Below are 19,786 nucleotides of genomic sequence, written 5' to 3' on the forward strand. Positions count from 1 at the left end.
GGAGGCGCAGGCGCAGCGGCGTCACCTTTCCGGTCCCCGGTTGTTGTTCTGGCGAAGCGGAGGAGGCGGCCGGTAGCTGCGCCGCTCCAGCAGGTTGGTCGGCCGCGTCCCCTGAGTGCCTCGGGCCCCGCGGCCTTCTGGCCGGCATGCCCCGCCAAGCGCGGGTTGCGCCCCGTTCGCCCAGGCAGGGGCGGAGGACCGCTGCTGACCCCCGAGAGCCGCCCAGGCCCGAAGCTGAGCCGGCTTGGTGCGGGGGGGGGCGCCGGAGGCGGGCCTGATCCGACCCCCGTTCGCCTTCCGTTCCGCGGTCGAAGGGGACGAGGCGGAGATCTCGGTCGGAAGGCCGCCCAGGTTCTGTTCCTGGCAGCGGAAGAAGCCCGGGAGCTGAAGAGCGTCTCGTCTCTTTTTCTTCCAGCTCCTTGAAAATGTCAGAAAATTCCAGCGACAGCGACTCGTCCTGCGGCTGGACGGTCATCAACCACGAGGTACCGGGCAGACTTCGGGGCCGGGGCTGCCTTTCCGTGCTTGGCTTCGGGGGCGTCTCGGAAGAGAACGCGCTGGGCCCTCTGGCGAGACGCCCCTCGGACCAAACGGCAGGAGAGCTCCGTTCGGGGCGCCCCGAAGCGGCGGCTGCAGCGGAACTTCACAGGGAGAGTCCGGCGTGGGCGATGTGGGACAGCCTCGTGTGTGGCTGGCTTGACCTCTTCTAACCAGGTTCAAACCTCCCATGGCTTAAAGACAGCCGGATTTTCCCCACCTTCTCTCTCTCCGCCCCACCCGCTTCCATGAGGTCAGTTGAAGGGGAAGGTGAGCGCCGAGAGCCTCCGATCTTTCTTCAAAGGTGCTTGAGCACGGCTGACCTGGAAGCAATCCCATCACACCAGGCAAATCATGATCGCTGTTGGCCTTCTTGAGCATTCCCTTTAAAGTCCACTGGTATCTTTGGCCCGCCTCTCTCGGGGGTTTTGGAAGAAGCCCCTCACTGGAGACGCTCTTCTGTGGGACCTTGGAGCTTCCGAAGGGCAGAAGCCCTGAAAGGGCCCTCAAACACCACACTCCACTTGAGTCAGGAGGAAAGCAAGGTTTGGACTTGGTTTCAGGAACCAAAGCAAGCCAGACCTTACGAGAAGGGGTGGGGGGAAGCTACTTGAACTTCCTACCAGTAGTAAAAGATAAAAGAGAGGAAGAACAGGTCCTCTGAGTCCTGGCACCGGATATGTTCTCTGGTTTTCAGATAGAGCAGGAAAGCTATCTGGATTACTGGTGGTGAAAAGTTCACCTGTAGCCCAGACATTCCCCCCACTCTCTATCCTTGTCTGCACACCACTTCCAGACCCTCGCCCTCCAGTGGCCCGAGAAGGCTCTGCTGCTGTGTCAAGCAAAGTTTGGGAGGTGCCATGGGAGTGTTTCTGTCTTTTGCTTTGTTTCTCAGAGGCCTCCCATCTTCCCACATTTATTTGGGGAGCAAACAACTCAGCTGGTAAGAACGCACCTGCTTGTGGACTGCTAGTTGCCCATCCCTGCTCTTAGGTTCCAGTGTGGTTGTGGAATATCGGGGAACTCTTTCTGGAACTTCCAATTCAATCTCCAGGGAGCGTGTTTGTGTTTTAGGGCTGCGACGTTGAAGCAGCAGCACCAGACTCTGATAGCGCAAGTGGCCATGAGGAAGTGGCCGCTGAGGAATTTCTGTCTCCAACACAAGCAGAAGACCAACAGCAGCAGGTTGCCAGTCTGCAAGGTGAGGCTGGACACGGGCTGGGCAGCATTCTCATTTGGGCCAAAGGGCTTCTGGGAATTGCATGTGAGGATTGCTGAGCCAACTGAGAGATGTCTGGCTGCATGGATCGGGAAGAGACCTGAGGTTCGGGTGGCCAGGGGTTAAGGTTAAGCTTTATTAAATTTATATGCCGCCCTTCTCCCTGAGGACTCAGGGCGGCTCACAACAATAAAAAGTTATAAATACGAAAATTAAAAAAGGATTAAACAATATAAGAAGTAAGAACAATTTAAACCAATAAAAAACCAAATTTAAAAACCATGATCAGTCCAGGCCCGCTTGTTGGAATAACCAGGTCTTTAGGTCACAGCGGAAGGACCGAAGGTCAGGGGCCATCCGCAGCTCTGGGGACAGTTCGTTCCAGAGGGTCGGTGCGCCCACAGAGAAGGCCCTCCCCCTGGGGGTCGCCAGCCAGTGAAATGGGAAGTTTTGTTTTGACTTGGGTATTTGAGGATAAGCTCTGTAATTATCTTCCCTGTGTGGGACATAAACGGGCTGGTAGTTGCTAGTGGGATGGCAATGGGAAGCATTAGGAACACTAAAGCAGGCCAGTTTTCCAGAGTTCCAGTCACTAGTTTGTGACTGGAACTATATCAGCCTTAGAGATAAAGTCTCATTAGTAGGAGAATCGTTCCCAAGCTGTTGTTCCCATGGCCAGATTCTTGTGTAACGGGTACAGTGGACATTTATGCCATATAACTGATGCTATCTGGTTCAAGTTTTGCAGGGGAAAGATGTGATATACTTAGATTGGCCTGAGCAGTGTGAGTGTGTTCAAGAGCAGACATGTGCATGAAAAAGGGTCCTGGGAGAGTTCTGTGTGCAACCTTGTGTGTCTTCATCCTTTCCTCCTGCAGCTGACTTTGGCCAGGGTGATGGGGCATCAATGAGCACTACAAGCCAGCCCCCCATGGAGCCCAGCAAGCTAGTTTCTGGGGTAAGTCATGATTCAATAAAGGGCTCTTACATTGGTAGCTGTCAGCAGAAAGGTGAAACATTGCAGGTGCCTCTTTGGCAGAGCTTGCACCAACCGAGGAGACCCAGTTGATATTTCCATCCCTGCTGTGTTGCCTGTTCTGATGACAGCAGGCTCTGACCTTGCTAAAGGAGTCCCTGTGAATGTTCCCTAAATGAAGGGGTGTTGGGTATCGATGTTTCACCTTATTCTCTGCTGGGATTTCCCTGCAAGAGGCTGGTCAACATTTCTGGAGGCTTCCAGCTAGGAGAAAGCTGCGGTCCTGTGGCCATGGGAGATAAAGGTAGTTGAGAAGTTGTCACCTATGAAAATGGTGTGCAGAAAAGTTGTGCTGCCCTTCTTCAGAACAGGTCTTACCCGGTCCTGATATGGGTGTTCTCTCTTCAGCTTGCTGGGCCTCAGAAGCCCCATGCTCATAGCTTTCCCAACTGATAAGACCGTTGTACGTCAGTGAGCAAGCTGTAGAAGCCAGGCCATCTATGTGTAAATTCTGAGTTAGCCTGATAAGGCACTTGCAAAAAGTTACAAATTTAATTTTTCAAGTTAGTAATAAAATGCTGCTCGTTATATCCAAGGATGAGAGAGAAAAATTGCTGGATGAAACTTCCTGCGTGGGAGCAGTAAGTGATGATTCAGACATTGTGACTCTGGAGGTGCCGAAGGTGGAAGAAGTTGGAAGCCAGGAAGAAGCTGCCTCGGGAGAGGAGGAAGGTCAGACCTCGGAAAATTTCAACATGGGTTCCTCTTCCAGCAGCCAGTATACCTTTTGCCAGCCCGAAACAGGTATGTACAGTTCTTTAGTCTCGAAAGCAGGCAGCATTCTGTGGAAACACAGAATGTCCTGAAGGCAATAGTCCTCAAACATTTTTCCCAACGTTGGGTATGTCCTTGAATTCTTTTGACTAAGAATAGGAAAATAGTTTTCGCTGTAACTCTTTTGAGCATTCAAAATAGCTCATGTTTTGGGCTCCTGTTGTTAGGACTCTTTCTTAAAAAATCACTCCTTCTCTCCTGTATCATATTGTTGAGTGTAGGCTTTATCTGGCTCTTTGTTTAATCACTTGAACACCCTGAAAGATATTATGTCACAAATTAGAAACTCCCCTCTCTGATTAAGTAGGGCTAGGTCTCCTTCAGGATTTCTTAGCTGCGTTAATCTGGTTGTGGGCTATCGAGAGGCCTTGTCCGGAAGAGTCTGTCCCAGGCTCCTTGCCGCCTCTGACAAAGCTGCTCTGCGCTGAACGACCAGAGGTAGAGGGCACTCTTTGTTATGGGACACTTACCCTTTTCATTTAAAGTAAAGGTTATTGGGGATTTTAACCTCTGTTGGGAAGCAAGATGGAGCATACAGGAGTATTTCTAAGCTCTTATTTAGAGCTGTTGTGTTGAGTTAATATTTAACCTCAGATTAAGCTTGATTCTCTGAATTTAGATTTGCTTTCTGGTCTATAACCTCTCAAATAGACGATCTCTTCTAATCACAGTCTATCTGGGAAGTGGGTGTCTTAAGCCGTTTCTGGCATTGGAATAACTTTTCCTTCTCTTCAATCTGTTCTGGGAGGAGATGCAGACTAACTGCCCGTCAATTAGGTTAATTGAAAACAGGGTGATGAGAGTCATAGTCTGGCGGCTGCTGTTTCTTTCATAGCCAGGTCTAAGTCGAGGCAGATGAGCTGTGGCCCTTTGGTAGTGGTTGGAGTCTGAACAGGAGGCAAGGTTCTTCCCATAGACCATAATGCAGGTGCTCTGGGGTTGGCCCTTGGCTAGAGGTTAAAAATCTTTTCCTCCTTTTTTTTTATACGAAAGCCGGTTGGTTGGAGCAGCTTTGGATGGTGGTTCTGCGGTGGTTGAGTGGATGGGGTAAGGAGCTGACGTCTGGCCTCTCCCCTCCTTGGCTGGCATTTTGGCCGGAGCTGGGGTGTGCTTTCATGCTTTTGAAGCAGAGGTTGCATTTCTCCACCGGTCCCTTGTAAGGAAGAATTCGTGGGAGTGGGGGGGTGAAGGCCCCCCCCAGAAGAGAGAAGCCAGGGCTCTTTGAGCAGCCTTACTTTAAAGATGAGCATGAGAACAGTCAAGGGTCTTGGGCAAATTAAAAGACTAACATAAACCCCAGATCAGAAACCCCAGATCAGTATAAGAAAATGCATTCCCCCTTCCTTTGCAAGACTGACAGAGACACTTGTACCATTTCAAAGTCTTAAGTTTAGTCAGCTTCATGCTTTTGGTTTCTGACTTGCTGTTTACAGTGTCATTGTGCGTGTGTCCGTGCACGAGTATAAGCATGCAATTTTCCAAGTGTGATGTGCTTAACAAAATCCTGCGCATAATATGATTTACGTAGATAATGAGGTTTCTCATGCTGGCCTGCTCTGCCTTGAAGATGAGGCCCAGCTTTCTTAGCCGGAGACAGAGGCGCCTTTCCCAGGGAGCCCTTGGTGGTCTTTTGCCCACAGGCAGAGAGAACGGAACCAGGAGGCAGATTCAGGGGCTTTCAGAGGAGGGTTTCCCACACCTGACCACTCGTGCAAGAGGGAGAAGCTTCTCTAACCAGCTCTCTGACCAGATTAAGCCTCGGCATAAGTTTTAGTCCTGCTGCTTTGGCTCCAATCAAAACGTTTGGCCTTGCCATGCCCTCAGCTGGCATGGGACCCAAAGGCCAATTGATTTCTGAACTATATTTACCCTGCATCTGGCAAAGCAGCAGCTTGTTGAAAAACAGCTCCGTTCAAAGCGATCAAAGGCTTGCCCCTTCTGTTGAAGGCCAAGGTTTTATTTATAAAATAGATCCAACGTGATATGACTGGCCAGTACAGGATCTGCCGAGGATTCAACCCCAGAAAGCCTGCCTGCACACAACCCGCAGAGCAAAGCAGGCACGGAGTGTCTTGGATGTCTGCTTGATGGTTGGCCCCAGCAAGTGTAGAGATTCCTCTGCAGAATGCTCTGGAGAACAAGGGAAGGCGCCGGTGGGCAGAAGAGTGGCGTGGAGCAATGGAGGGGTGCGGGGGTGGAAGTGCCTGGCCAGGGCAGGCCCCCTTTCCGGCCTCCTCCTGCTGCTGCTGCTGCTGCTGCTTGGGAATCCCAGAATTGTTTTGCTCACTGCTTGCATTTGCTGCCCAGTTTTTCCACTGCAGCCAAGCGGAGAGGAATCCAGCAGTGATGAAACCAGTCATGGCTGCATCCCTGCTCTGAGGCGCCGGCGGGCAAAGAAGAGGCTTCTCTCCAGCTCAGAATCCGAGGAAGGCCTGCCACCTCACGACCTAGAAGTCAAGCCGGCCAAGCACCTGCTGAACAGCGGCCTGAACCGATGCATTATCCTCGCCTTGGTGATCGCGGTCAGCATGGGCTTTGGACATTTCTATGGTGAGAGGCTGCGGAGTATTTTAAGGGGCAAAATGGGAGCCCTAAGCTTTGGAAATGCTAAGAAACTCTTGGCCTCACACAGCCCAGCCTAGGCTGAAAAATGCAAGGCTGCTGCTTCCTGGCAACTTTGGGGCCAGTCACTGAGGCCAGAGCCTCATGGGGTGGGTTCTGAGGGGCAAAAGAGAGTCTAGGGCAGGGGTCCCCAACCCCAGGTCTGTGGACTGGCACTGGGCTGCAGTATGCCAGAAGCTGGTCCGCGCAAACAAGCAAAGCCCCATCAGCGGGATGCAGGCAGTACATGAAACCATGCTCTCTCCAGTCCGTGGAAAAACCTCTCTCCACGGAATCGGTTCCTGGTGCCCAAAAGGTCAGGGACCACTGGTCTAGGGCATACGCCATCTTGAAGTCCTGCAGGAAAGGTAGGTTATAAAATTCAAGATCAGAACTGCTGGAAAAGATGCTTTTTCTCCTAAGTGAGCAAAGGCCTAGAGCAGGGGTGTCAAACTGCCGGCCCGTGGGCTGGACACGTCATCCCAAAACTGCGGCCACCCCATTGCCGGCAACGGAAAAAAAGCTCCGATACGTTGCACGACGACACGAGTTTGACATGTCTGGCCTAGAGGATAGTTTTAGGTAATGCTTAGCATGTGGAGATTCCAAGCTCCAGTCCTCCATGGCCGAGTTGTGGGCTTGAGCCAGGGACTGCCTTTTGTGGGGTAATCCCTTCTGGGGGAAAAACATGGGAGATCCATTGGGCAGAAGTAGGCAATTTCTGCAGTGACCAGTCAGGTGATGACTTTTCAGAGGACTCACGCAAAATCTAACACTTCTAACCACCTGCTCCATCCCCAGAAATACAATAAGGATTAGATGAAGAACTCTCTTTATAGCTAGCTGCAGTGGACAGAGTCTACTTCCAGTCCCACCCCAGAGCTCGTGGGAAATTCCCTTCTGCAGAGGCAGACTTTACACAAGAGCCTATGTTCCTCAGATACCGCATTTTGTGTGTTGCAGGAAAATCCTTTTGTATATCAGCCTTGGGTGATATACTTGGGTGCTCCAGGCCTACTCACATAATTACCATACACAAACCAGCTGAAAAACACAAATATCCTCCAGAATTTTCCTTTAGATGGGAACCCAAATTATGGGCAAAATTTGGTTTTCTAATGAACTGGCTCAGAATCAACTCAGAATGAAGCAGCAAAGCCATTCTTAGATCAATCGTTTATTGGTTTCTGGTGGTCCCAGATTCTCAGGGAGAAAACATTACACTTACCATCAGAATAATGCTGATATCCATCTACTTTTCTCTTTAGGGAAATTTGAAGGTAAGATACATGATTGAAATGTGCTGCTGTAAACCATCTTTGCCAGATGTGCTTGGTTTTTTTTTTACTCTGTGCAAGGTAACCTTTAACTGGCCTTTCTCCTGGGACAATGTTGCCTGGCCTAGGGTCAGTTCTGCACCTTCTACCTTTCCTCAGTGTTGCCTTTCTCAAGTGGCTGTGGCTCCTTTGACGTGAGGCGTTGCTACATGAGCTCCCTTAACTACAAGTGCCGCCATGAGACGGGCTTCCTCTCCAGGTTGATGCAGCTCGGTGCAACCACTGTTCCAAAGAAGGCTGGTGTAGGCTTGCCCCCCCCCCCGCCCTGTTCACTCTTTTCAAAAGAGGTGTCAAGCAGGTGATGCTGGCTTTGAGATGGATATTCCCATTGCACCTGTGCACTCATACAATCTCTGGATTTAACAGCATCAACCTTTCATTTTATGAAAGCTGAGCATTTCAATCCCAGATAATAGTTCACTTTATAAACTAAAGAAACAAAATAAGTGTCTTTAAAAAGCTGTCTAATTTCCCATTTTTCTTGTCAGATAAAAAACATTTTATGTTTCAAGGTACAGTTCAGATTCAAAAACAGCAGGAATTGGTGGAGAAGACTCACGAAGGCAAACTGAATGATATGAAGGGGGATCTTTTGCAATGCCAACAGCAAGGAAGTAAAACACTGTGTGGGGTAAGGAGAATATTTCCATTCCCTGCAGATCAAAAAAACCTCAGCCCTGAACATTTGCCCCTCTCCCTTACAAAGTTTCGCAGCTTTGTCAGTTCAAGTAGGCAAAGACAAGCTGACGCAATGCATGATATTGGTTGTCCTTCATTGAATTGCAAAGCCACCGGTCACTAAGTCTGAGGCAAAAGTGAAGCCAAAAACTTGCCCACATCAAAACACAAAGTGTGGAGTTGAACTTCCTTGCGCCTCATGCCCTTTCTCTGTAGAGGGAAGGATGCTTTCTGTTCTAATTCTGCTGCTGCTAAATTGTCCTCTGTTAGCTAGGAGCACAATCTCTGTTTCCTTCTGTGCTTTCTTTTTCCAGTCTCTGAAGGAGGGCCTTGCAAAGTGCTGGCTTGAAACGCAGATGGAGAAGAAGTCCTTTGAATCTCAGAAACATCACCTTGCTTCAGAAAATCAGCATCTGAGAGAGTCTTTACAAAGGGAAGAAAAAGCCTTGGCATTGCTACAGGAAGAGCTGAGGAAGTTGAGGGAACAAGTAAGACACTTGGAAAGCAAAGGCCCTGGCCCAGATTCACTGGTTGTGACTGAAAACCAAAATCTCAAAGCACATTTGGAAGAGGAAAAACACAAAATGCAGAGCTTTATGAAACAAAAGGAGAGGCTACTGGCTGAAGCTCAGATGTTGAGAAGGGAGCTCGATAAAGAACGTCAAGTGACAGCAGCACTTCGGGAAACGTTGGAAAAACAGAGTGCTGAGCAAGTGCCACTGGTGGCAGAGCCTGGTTCGCACGAGAGCCGAGAGATAGAAACCCTGCAAAGAATGTTGACTGAACTGGAGAAGAAGCTTAGCTTTGAACAGCAGCGGTCAGATTTGTGGGAGAAGCTGTACGTGGAAATTAAAGGTCATGCGGAGAAGCAAGAGTGCGCAGAAAAAGGCCAGAGACCAGCTGGGAAAGGAGGAAGCCAAAGTAAAGCCAAGCCAAAAGCAACCTTTTTCGGTTCTGTCAAAGAAACATTTGATGCAATGAAGAATTCTACCAAGGAATTTGTACGCCACCATAAAGAGAAAATCAAGCAGGCCAAAGAAGCTGTGAAAGAGAACCTGAGAAAGTTCTCAGATTCTGTCAAGTCCACCTTTAGACATTTTAAGGACAGAACAAAAAATATCTTTGATGGAAGAGAGAAGGAAAGGTCTGGCGACAGAAGACATGAGGCTAACAGAAAAGGGAGGAGGATGCATCAGAGGGACGGTTCCCGTGAAGGTCCTGCAGACCCGGCCCAGCACCGGCCTCCAGGAAGCCAAAGGCATTTCGGCCAGAGGAGACGGGCTGAGGACACCCAGCCCCTCTTGCCATTATCCACAGACACGGCTTCCGGACAGTGTGCCAAGGGCCCTACTGGTAGCCCAAAGCACCAGACCATCCTGAAAGGATGTTCTGGCATTTTTGACTGTGCCCACCAAGAATTTATTAGCCTCTTTAACAAAGTCCTGGATCCTATTCGGGCTGATGAATTTAATCAATTAATGCACAAATATTTGCAGCAAGAAGTGAAGAACTTTCATCACTGGCGAGAACTAGAAATTTTCATCAGCAGCTTTTTCCGTAATGGTGTCTTTATTCATGATCAGATGCTGTTCTCAGATTTTGTCAATGATGTCAAAGACTATCTTGAAGACATGGAAGAATACCAGAGAGTCAGCGACAGAGCATTCAAAGACTTGGACAAATATATATACCAGTACTACTTTCATTATAACCAGAGAACTCTGCGTGGATCCAGGTAAGTGCAAAATTTGGGGAGAGGAGAGGGCTGAGGAGAGGGGTGAGAATGGGGATCCTAGCAATGCCTCCATAAGGAAGGCTTCTCTCCAGCCAAGAGGTGAAAAGGCAATCCCTACTCATGCTAAGGGCACAGGTTACAAGCAGTATTGGCCAGTAGTATCAGAATATTAACAGGTTAGGGACTTCCACAGCATTCCTTTCAAACAAGTATGCTCCTTTGACAAGGAGTCGAATACCTGGACCTGAGGCTTCCAAAGGCACCGCTTGCTTCCCCTCTTTCCGCACACCATCCCAGTAAGCACCCCTCTTTCATGTTCTCCCACAGCCCTCGGCAGGAAAGACAGGTTCCAAAGCACCAGCAGCGTTCTAAGAGGGAAGGCCGATGGCAAAAGCAGGGCCGGAGCAATGGGAGGCACACGGCAAACCTGGAGATTGAAGTGGGGCGGCTCCCTTTTGACTCCAAGTACTGAACGGGTGAAGGAGACCTGCAGGCTGGCAAAAGGCCTCCATGATTGGCCCCCGTGAGTTTTCACCAGGGCACAAAGATCCACTGGCTTCGTCTCCATCCTTCATCCTGCCTTGGGAAGCATTAATTAATTTGGCTGCTTTCTACTATTACAATAAATAAGCAGGGTAAGCAGTAGCTTTAGACAAGTTGTAAAATAAGCTTTTTTGCACTTGTTGGTACTTGGTTCTACTAAAAGATATGGTACAGATTTCATCTCATACTCCAAAACACATCTTGATAGCCATTTAATTACTCTGATCATGATGGGATTTGTTGCATGGTCTCTTTCTGATCATCTTGCTTTTAAATTTGCACATCTGTACATTGTAAAAAAAATAAAAGGTAGTTCCAAACTGTCTATGCATATAGTCTGAGCAGATCCGAAACCTTAGCAGAAGGGTCACGCAAGGCCGCCTTTGCTAAAAGAAATGCACTGGCACCTTCCACCTCTCCAGAGCCACACTTTGGACCCACTCATCAGTATACTTCGGTCAGGGGTTGCTGCTTAGTTGCTTCTCTTCCCCCCATCCCTTAAATCAGTTTGGTCAATCTTCAAAATAATTTTTTGAACACATAAATGTGGCTTCCAACACGTCCTTGAGGCAGATGGGTATGAAAGAATATGGCACCTTTTACATATCTGTTTGAAATCAGAAATGATGATATTTCCTGTAATTAAAAATACAGTTAAAGATTACATAGATTGCATCTACTTTGAAAAATGTTCACTGAATAAACAACTTGCTTGGGAAGCTGCAACAGGGTAGTAGATTGCCTCCTCTCACCTAATCTTAATTATTACCCATTATATGCACCAATGAAAAGTGAAGGGCAAAGATTCATTTTGAATACTCTTTCCCCCCCTCACCACCATCAATCGGAGGAAAGTCACATCCTGCAAAGCACCTGGAATGTGGTTGATGAACCACTAAGTAAAAGAGCCAGTTCACTAACAGTTGGAAGGCACCTTGTAGGCCTTCTACCTCAACCTTCTGCTCCAGCAGGAGACCCTATACCATTATGGACAAATGGCTGTCCACTCCCTTCTTGAAAGCCTCCAGTGATGGAGCACCCACAACTTCTGGAGTCAACTTCCGTTCCACTGATTGTTCCGTCAGGAAATTTCTCCTTAGTTCTAGGCTGGATCTCTCTTTGATAAGTTCCTATCCGTTACTTCTTGCCCTGCCTCATCTCAACATCTTTTTTGTATTGTGACCAAAACTGGACACAGTACTCCAAGTGTGGTCTTACCAGTGAAGTATAAATCGGTACTAACACTTCATGTGATCTTGCTACTATCCCTCTGTTGATGCAGCCTAGGATTGCATTGGCTTTTTTGGCAACTGCAGCACACGGCTGGCTCATACTTGGTAGTCAAATTACTACTGTTGAGCCAGTTACCACCTATTCTGCATTTAATTTTTCTTCCCAAAGTGTAAAATCTTACTTTTCTCACCCTTGAATTGCATTTATGTGGGATAGGTCACCATGTTTAAATCTGTCGGGGTCCTTCCGGATCTTAAGCCTATCTTCTAAAGTGTTTTTATTCCCCCCAGCTCGGTATTGGCTGCAAATTTGGTGAATTCCCCATTTATCTTCATATCTAAATCATTTATGAAGATGTTGAGGAATATTGGGCCTAAGACGGAACCTTGGGGCACCCCACCTTCAGTGTAACTGTAGTTCCATTGTGGTTGGTCAGCCAATAGCGAATCTATCTGGTGGTGATGCTATCTATCCCATATTTTTCTGTCGTGCCAAGAAATAAGACTGTGCTCTATCAAATGGCTTCCTGAAGTCCAAGTATACCGTGTCCAGAGCATTTCGCTGGTCCACTGATTTAATCACTTTTTCAAAGGAGGCTACAAGGTTTGTCCGGCATGATCAGTTTTTGACAAACCCATGTTGGTTTCTAGTAATAGCTCTGTAGTAATTACAAATAATTAGTAATCATTATTACTAACTCATTATTAAGTAAATAATTAGTAATAGCTTTAAGGTAGACCTTAATGAGTTTAGTTGCATTGATGATTAGGAGGAAGAGGCTTCTGTATATTATTTTGCTCTCCGCTATAGAAAAGCTAGGATGTTGGAAGATAGTTTTGTTCTACTGCAGCTGTTACAGCAGAGTTTCTCTTCTGTGAGATTCAATACCCTTGCAGCTGGCAAGGTTCATACCAACCTGGCTGAGAGTAGAGATGCCAATACTCTGGTTTATCCTAAAGGAGACTTAACATTTACCATGTGCTGCTATTAGGACATCCAACGCAGCTTGTGAAGGAAGACAGGGAGTGGTGGCGGCTCCACCAGAATGCATCTTACGCAGACTTTACAAGCCACCTTTGGTGGTGAGGCCCTGCTGATCAGGAGACTCAGGCTTCCTTACCTGCTCAAGAACATTGAAAAAGACCAAATGGGAGGGTAGTTGCGTAGCATTAGGAAACTCTTTGTTAAGCCACTGGAGGGGGTGAGAGTAAAATAGGTCAGCTTCATCCAGATAGTTGCTTCTTCCCATCAAATCTGGAGGGCACTGAAGAAATCTCATTTGCAGTGGACAGTGGATATGGCTAGGAGCAAAACAAAAAACAACCCACAACGGTTGAGAAGGGAAACTGTCTGGGCTGACATTCCTCTGCCGTGCCTGCCTTTGTTGTGTGTGTTAAAAAAACATCAAAAGGGTTGGGGACAGAGGTGAGACATGCATGTCCATGTCCAAAGGGACCATGTCTGCCAGGCAACAGAGAGACACATGCAGACTGCCTCCCAAATATGGTCTTATCTCTTATCCTTTGGGAAATGCCATTTTGGTGTAGGAAGAGACAGGTTCTCCGGTAGACAAGAACCTTGGCTCTTACCTGTATAAAGGAGTTGAATGACAGGGCATTAGCAGGAGAATGGATGTTTGTTCTCGGGTCAAAGGGTTGCAGAGCTCCCGGAGATAGACCATCACATCAAGAGTGCCACGCTGATGGACCAAACCAGTGTAGAGGGCAAGAAGCAGGCTGGAGCTCAGCAAGAAAGAAACAGCAGCCCTTCTCCACCTTCTCTTCAGCTGAGCCAGAGAATGCCCTACAGAAATGAGCTAGTCAGGAGGGCCAGAGTGTAGACGTCATCCAAAGCACTGCTCAAGAGAATTTGCTAAACGGTGCTGGACCAGGGGAAGGACACCCTTGGTGTGTTCATTTCTTAGATGGCAAATAATTGCCTGAAACAATAAGGCCACACACAGTGCAAACCCTTGAAACTGTTGTCACTTCAGGATGTGAATTACTTGAATGAATACGGCAACCTGTTCCAACTACCAAAATATCAAGAAAATATGGTAGAAAACATCTCAAGTAGGGGGAAGCGGCTTTGGCTGCTGGGCAGGTGGCCATGGCTGCCACAATGCATGGGATGGGCACGTGCCATTTTTAAGAACATCTTACCAGGACTAGCATTGTACAGCAGTTGGTTACTCTGGAAAAGGAGAATGCCCCCTCCAAAAAAAGAGTTATGATATCTGTCAAGTCAAAGTGCTTACCACAGAAGAGCATACAGATAGGCAGGATGGAATAGATAAATCGGAATTCTTTGTGACGAAGAATGCTGTAAGAAACGGACAGGGAAGGCCATCATGGACACGCCTCTCCCATTCCCCTCCCCTTTTACCTGAGTAATTAAGTCCAAGGCATCTCTTCCTCAGAAAACCTGGAAGGCTCCATCCTGCCCAGAACATGACCACCCTGTGTGCCAGGAGGCTGATTAAGGGCAAGCTGATCAAGCTTCCTTCGGCAGAGCTGGTTAGGGCAGGGCAGTAAGAGCCTTAATCCCAAGGGCATGAAACGAGCCTTAATCTCAGAACAAGAACATGGGGTACCTGTAGGCTGTCACGGTCCAAAGCACAACAACCAAGAACACACGATGCTTCCTTGGGGCACTGAAACAGCCATGGAGGAAAAAAGGCAGGTGAGGACCAAGGATCGCTGGCAAGCCCTGGGTGAAATACCAGTGCCAGGAGTGGGATCCATAGAAGGTGGCCAGCTCATGCAGAACGTTGAATTTCAGAAAGTTGAGGGGAACTACAACCCACTGCAGGAACGAAAAAAGGAACAGTCAGGTTGCCCCATAAGAGGAATGCTTGCAAGTTTTCCCTGCACCCCTCTGGAGAACATTCAGGAGCCACATCATCCCAGTTCTCCCTTTTCCAGAGCAAAAAAAATAAGGGTCAGGTCTGATTACAGCTCACATGGGAGATGGCCAGCTTGGCAGCGCTCTAAGCTTGGCTGGGAAGTTGAACAAAGGCAAAGAAGTGCCAACAATCCATCTCAACATAAGGGTATGTTGCACAGTCTCATGCCTGGGCTAGGAGACAAGTTGCTTTGTCTGGCAAGGACTGGCAATACTCTGATGCAACCACTTTATCTGACACCTATACTACCACCACCTGCATGCAGTTACACTGCTGGAAAAAGGAGCTAGGAATCGTATGAAGGGGAGAGCCTGCAACCTCCCCCCTGTGTTTGTCTGATCCTCAAAACGTGACCTGGGCTCACAATCTTTCACCAATTTCTCCTGTAAGCCCAGTGCCTTCCCCGTTTGAAAATGGGTACAGATAAAAGGGGAGAGACAATGGGACTGGTGCCGGAAAGTAAGACAAGACTGGTGGCCCAGTGCCCATCTTATAGGCTGTAAGAAGAGCAGAGCTCAGAGAAAGGAGTGAGGGGGTTCAGCAATCCTTGGAGGCATCTGATGACACCAGCTTACCTTGCCAAAAAATATCCTGTCAACTACTAACGAACCTCCCAAAGCAATTAGTCTGTTAAAAAAGAAAAGCAAGAGTTCCATGGCAAAACGGCAGGTTCTCTCCTGCCCAGGATCTTCCCTCTTCTGGGGCCCTAGATGGCCCATGCGTTATGTCCCGCCCACAGCCAACTTGTTTGCTCTGCTCTTTCCCATCCACCATCCCAAGCACAGAAGTTCCTGGAATTCAACAATGCTTCCTTTCATTTCTGTGTTGTTGAGCACTGTTTAAAAGGCAAGATGTTCACTGCGGTGATTATGACAAAATACAGTAAAGGCCTACTTACCCCACTGGAAGGCAAGCACCCCAGAGGAGGCGCCTCTTGTTGGGCTCCTTTTCAAAGTGCCAAAGCAGGAGTGGAGCCCATGGAATGGCAGCTGTTGGGCGAACGATGCACGCCAGAGCAACCAGGGCTAAGTAGTAGTGGCTGGAAAGGCGGCAGATGGGAAACTTCAGAACAGCTACAGGAAAGACACCGAGATGGGCTCCCAACCATAATAAAGCCGTAGTGTTTACTCATATGTAAGGGTACATGGAGTTACAGCATTCATGCATTTTACAAAAGAGAGGAGGAAAACAAGAAGGTGCAGGGTTCTTGAACTAAAGGCTGGGGAAAAAAACTTAGGGAAAATCAGAAATTTTCTGAAAAAACATGTTGGGAAACCAACCAAGCACAAGAAAACTTTGCCTGAGAATAACAATGACTTTTAAGTTTAAAGGTTTACTAACAAGTTTCAGCTTATCTGTCTGACGCTTCCCCCCCCCCATCCCATAGTACAAAGTTTTTCACCTGCTCTCCATTTTGGTGCCTTCCATGGGATAGTAGTAAAGAGCAAAGATGGTGAGAACCGCTTCCATAGTGTTGGTGAGGGTCCTGGTGCAGCAGTACCATGTAAACCAAGAACACACCTGGCAAAAGTACTGGGAACAAAGCCGAAGAAGAGTAGGTGTGTGATGGAGGGGCCCAGCCATAGCAAATTCCTTAGCCTTGAAGGCTGCCAGCAGAGGTCTCACAGGTGGCTGGCAGACTGCGGGGAGAAACTGAGACTCACCACCCATTTGGCCGTCTCAAAGTGATCCAGCCGCTTTGCCAAGGAATATAACTTCACATCTGCAAATGCTGCCAGAACTGCCTGGAAAACCCTAGGGAGCCAAATCTATTAGAAAATGAGACACAAGAACGTGGAGATAATTTTTGCTTCTTTCCAAAGAAAAACCTGAACTTTCACTAAAATGCAAGTAAACATTGAAACAGAAAGCCTCCAAAACCACATTTAAACCATGAAAACCAAAACCAGCAAATATTTTATTGACAGAGAGATTTTCAGTATCACCGTTTGGGATTTTTCTGACTGGCTGTGCGCTTTTAAGTCAAACACTTTTGTTAGATTGCAGTTTGACTCAACCGTTCTCTGCTAAAGGCCTTACATCTAAGGATGCTAAAAAGCTGCTGCCCCCCCAGCACGCATGGGTGTGACTTGGCAATTTCTAATGCTTCCCTCAGACAGCTTTTGAAATGGCGGGCAGCTTCCCTTGGCGACACATGATCAGACAAGCCCAGGGGGGTTGACCGAATTGGGCTCTTTGGGGTATCATGATGGGGAACCCCGAGAAGCAAACCCTCAAAGAGTAAGAATTTGGAAGCCAAATGGCTGACTTTGAACCGTGCTTGGGGAATGGGCTTTTAAGGTAGAAATTTGGGGGGGGGGAATGCCACTTCCATTTGTCTGTGGAGATTCTTGGTCATCCAAGTCAGAGTTGTTTCACAGGTGCTTTTTCAAAAGGCAACTAGAACTCCTCCTCACAAGCTTTGGCAGGCCACCGGCTGCTGGGGGGGAGGGGTGGGTTCTGCCAGGGAGGGAAGAAGGCAGGGGGGCCAGCCCACCCCCTCACCCACCCACCCCCTCACCAGCAGCAACGCCTCGTCCTTGCCCAGCAGCTGCAGCGCCTTGAAAAGGCCTGCGAAGAACAGCGGATAGAGGGGGCTGCGCAGGCCCTCGGCCCACTCCCAGGTCAGGCTCCCGTATCTGGCGTGCCGTTAAGGACTCCATGAATGAATGAACCTTTATTGTCGAAGTACAACCATGTATACATTGAGATTGGTTGAGCCTCCCTTCGTCCCCCCCCCAACTCACAGTGACAACAAACCATCTTATTACACCATGTGAGCTAACTGCACAACACACCGGCCTCGCAAGTCAATCATACATTAAAATTTATAAAATTACTTCCAGTTTGTGGGAACGGCCAGAATTTGGTCTCTCAAGAATTTGGTTTCTCACCCTTCAGCTTTTCCAGACCCCACTAATGGGCCTCCCTGTTTGTTTCAGTGAGAGCACACTCTCCTGGCTCATAGGCAGGCTGGCATGTGGGAGGTTTGGGAAACGCTATGATAAAGCTTTCACATACATCTTTTGGTACCTTGTTTTTGTGTGATCTCATAGGCACCTGAGTAATCCTTATTATATATCCAATTATTTCTATGTACCCTATTTTGTACGAGACTGATGAAGTTTTTTGTAATGTTGGAGGTGAATAAAACTTCAGCGGGCAGTGCTCACAGGAGTTGTTTTTCAGAGACAAGGCTGCCTGGCTGGTTCAGGGCAACTCTATCGACCCGGGTCTGTTTTCCTTTCACTTCTCCGTTCAAGAGCCTGACAGCCCATGGTTAAAAGCTGTTCTTCAGCCTGTTGGTACGGCTGGCTATACTGCTGTAAAGAGATACCGTCCAGGGTGCGAGTGGTCCCTGAGAATCTTCCTCACTCTTCCAAGGCAGCGAGCCCTGGCGAGGTCATCCAGTGGTGTAAGGGGACAGCCCACAATGTCTTGTGCTCACCACCTTCTGTAATACTTTCCTGTCCACGGCTGTCAGACCAGCATACCAAACCACAATACAGCACGAGAGGACGCTCTCTAGAGTAGACCGGTAAGAGGGTCATTAGTCCCTCCGCCGGAGGGACGAGCAGAGGGGCCCTCCCTCCCGCCGCCCACCTCCGCCGCCCCAGGATACCCGAAGGCCGCCCGGTGCGCCACCTCCAGCGACTGCCAGTACTCGTCCGGGACGAAGCTGGTCCGCACCGAGAAGCAGCAGGCCAGCCGCACCGCCAGGCTCAGCGCGAGGAGCCCCCGGGCGGGCGTGGCACCGGCTGCCCGCTGCTCCTCCCGCTGCTCCTCCCGCTGCCCCGACTTCCGCCTGCGGGGCCTCCCGGCAGACGTTCCCGCACCTGGCTCCGTAACCACCGCCATCGACGGGAGGGCGCAGGCGCGGAAGACGGGTCCGCGCGTCTGCGTCGGGTCCGCGCCTGCGCAGCAACAGGAAGGCAACGGCTGCAGCCATGCGTGGGTCGGAGCCGCTGGTGCGCCTAGTAGTGGTGGTGGTGCTGGGCGTGGGAGGCGGTATCTACGGCGCCGAGCCGCTCCGGAAGGAGGCCGCCCGCCTGCGCGCCCTCTCCGACTGCGAACCGCCGCCGCCGCCGCCCGGGAAGGCCCCCACACCGCCCGCCTAGGGGCGCCCCGCCGAAGCTGCGAGAGTACCCCGCTCCCGGAGGAGAAGCGAGGCCACGCCCCCTCGCCGGGCCCCTGGGACTTGTAGTCCGGCGCTTCCGGGCGGAACGCAAGCTCTCCTTTGGGTGGGCCCGGGTCTTCCCTGCCAAGGTGGCCTTTGGGTGGATGCCGCGATCTCATCTTGTGAGCCGAACGCGTATCGTTAAGTGCCGGGAGGCGCCTTTTCTCTTCGTGGACGCGGACGCGTAATAAATTGCTGGGAAATGGAAATGTTGGGCGCGGGTCTTCCTTTTTCCCGCGGCTCTGCCACTTTCGCTTTCGGGAGGGAAAAACCCGTTTCTCTTGTCTATGACTGACTACATAACGGGAGCAGAATTACAGAATTTTATGTTCAAAGGCAGTCGAGTGTCATTTATTTATTTAATTTATTACCTGATAAGGAAATTATTCTTTTAAATCACATGAAATCGCCCATCCTGCTACCTGTCAGTAGCCCTAAAGATGTAACCTGTAGGGAAGATTTAACACCCGCCCAGCCACACCTGGAGACAACCACAGTGGAGATGCTCTTGTGCAAACCGTGCATCTTGCACAGGGGTCCAAGCTGTTATCTCTGGCCTTTGCAGGAGGAAAGCTGTCTCCAGGGCTGAAGGCTCTCTTTTTTTTTCTCTTTGCAGTCCGGGATCTGGAATGGTCTGAAGGAGGGAACAACTGGAGCAAAGCACACAGAAGGGCCCAGGTTTGGTTGCCAGCCAGCCCTCCAAAAGACTCCTACCAAACCCCTAGTCAGCAACTGCAGGCCCCTACAAAATATTCCCCTCTGAATGGAGCAAAAGGGGCTTCTGCTCCTGGAAAGACAATTGTTCCAGCTGTAATGGAACACAGGGATGTCACTGCTTCCTGCTACCTTCCAGGCTGGAGTCACTAATGGCCTGCAAGGTCAACTTCTCTGGGCTGGTTGGGGCAAAAATTAGCTTTTTCCTAGCCCTTGTGGAGATTTAGGGCTCAGCAACTCCACCTCACCTGATACTTCCACCAGTATAAAGGAGAGCTGGGAATGGCAAGGAGGGCC

General features: G+C 49.3%; 2 protein-coding genes across 8 annotated transcripts; one reads left to right on the forward strand and one right to left on the reverse strand.

Annotated features, from left to right (window-relative positions):
* The first annotated feature begins 24 nt into the window (after positions 1–24).
* Positions 25–10,785, forward strand: CCPG1 (cell cycle progression 1). 5 transcript variants are annotated; one of them, XM_083371073.1, is made up of 9 exons: positions 25–93; positions 416–485; positions 1,612–1,738; positions 2,635–2,714; positions 3,329–3,536; positions 5,874–6,116; positions 7,993–8,135; positions 8,497–9,917; positions 10,245–10,785. In XM_083371073.1, exons 2-9 carry the CDS (start codon positions 426–428, stop codon positions 10,387–10,389), a joined length of 2,427 nt encoding a protein of 808 aa, XP_083227199.1. In that variant the 5' UTR covers positions 25–93; positions 416–425; the 3' UTR covers positions 10,390–10,785. The 5 variants fall into 5 exon arrangements, with proteins under 5 accessions (XP_083227199.1, XP_083227196.1, XP_083227200.1 ...); XM_083371070.1 differs by lacking the exon at positions 25–93 and adding an exon at positions 1,433–1,480 and having other exon boundaries at positions 250–485; XM_083371071.1 differs by lacking the exon at positions 25–93 and adding an exon at positions 1,433–1,480 and having other exon boundaries at positions 8,017–8,135.
* Positions 10,656–19,111, reverse strand: PIGB (phosphatidylinositol glycan anchor biosynthesis class B). Of its 3 annotated transcripts, XM_083371079.1 has the most exons (11): positions 18,221–19,111; positions 17,120–17,237; positions 16,263–16,367; positions 16,001–16,131; positions 15,497–15,637; positions 15,174–15,225; positions 14,287–14,498; positions 13,951–14,015; positions 13,283–13,496; positions 12,814–12,994; positions 10,656–11,096 (listed from the first exon to the last, which is right to left on the reverse strand). In XM_083371079.1, exons 1-11 carry the CDS (start codon positions 18,892–18,894, stop codon positions 10,980–10,982), a joined length of 2,010 nt encoding a protein of 669 aa, XP_083227205.1. In that variant the 5' UTR covers positions 18,895–19,111; the 3' UTR covers positions 10,656–10,979. The 3 variants fall into 3 exon arrangements, with proteins under 3 accessions (XP_083227205.1, XP_083227206.1, XP_083227207.1); XM_083371080.1 differs by lacking the exon at positions 17,120–17,237 and having other exon boundaries at positions 18,202–19,111; XM_083371081.1 differs by lacking the exon at positions 17,120–17,237 and having other exon boundaries at positions 18,244–19,110.
* Between the last annotated feature and the right edge of the window lie 675 nt (positions 19,112–19,786).

The sequence above is a fragment of the Vipera ursinii genome (genome assembly GCF_947247035.1).
Source record: "Vipera ursinii genome assembly, chromosome: 11".
In the NCBI taxonomy this organism is placed as follows: Eukaryota; Metazoa; Chordata; class Lepidosauria; order Squamata; family Viperidae; genus Vipera; species Vipera ursinii.

Bases quoted from the DNA above. Each gene is read 5' to 3' on its own strand.
- CCPG1 (XM_083371070.1), top strand. From the start codon at position 426: ATGTCAGAAAATTCCAGCGACAGCGACTCGTCCTGCGGCTGGACGGTC. The intron at 2,715-3,328 runs GTAAGTCATGAT...GTTATATCCAAG, and splicing joins CCAGCAAGCTAGTTTCTGGG to GATGAGAGAGAAAAATTGCT. The intron at 3,537-5,873 runs GTATGTACAGTT...TTTGCTGCCCAG, and splicing joins CTTTTGCCAGCCCGAAACAG to TTTTTCCACTGCAGCCAAGC.
- PIGB (XM_083371079.1), bottom strand. From the start codon at position 18,894: ATGAGATCGCGGCATCCACCCAAAGGCCACCTTGGCAGGGAAGACCCG. The intron at 16,132-16,262 runs GTGAGTCTCAGT...CTTTGTTCCCAG, and splicing joins TTGAGACGGCCAAATGGGTG to TACTTTTGCCAGGTGTGTTC. The intron at 14,499-15,173 runs GTAAGCTGGTGT...TCGTTCCTGCAG, and splicing joins ACAGGATATTTTTTGGCAAG to TGGGTTGTAGTTCCCCTCAA.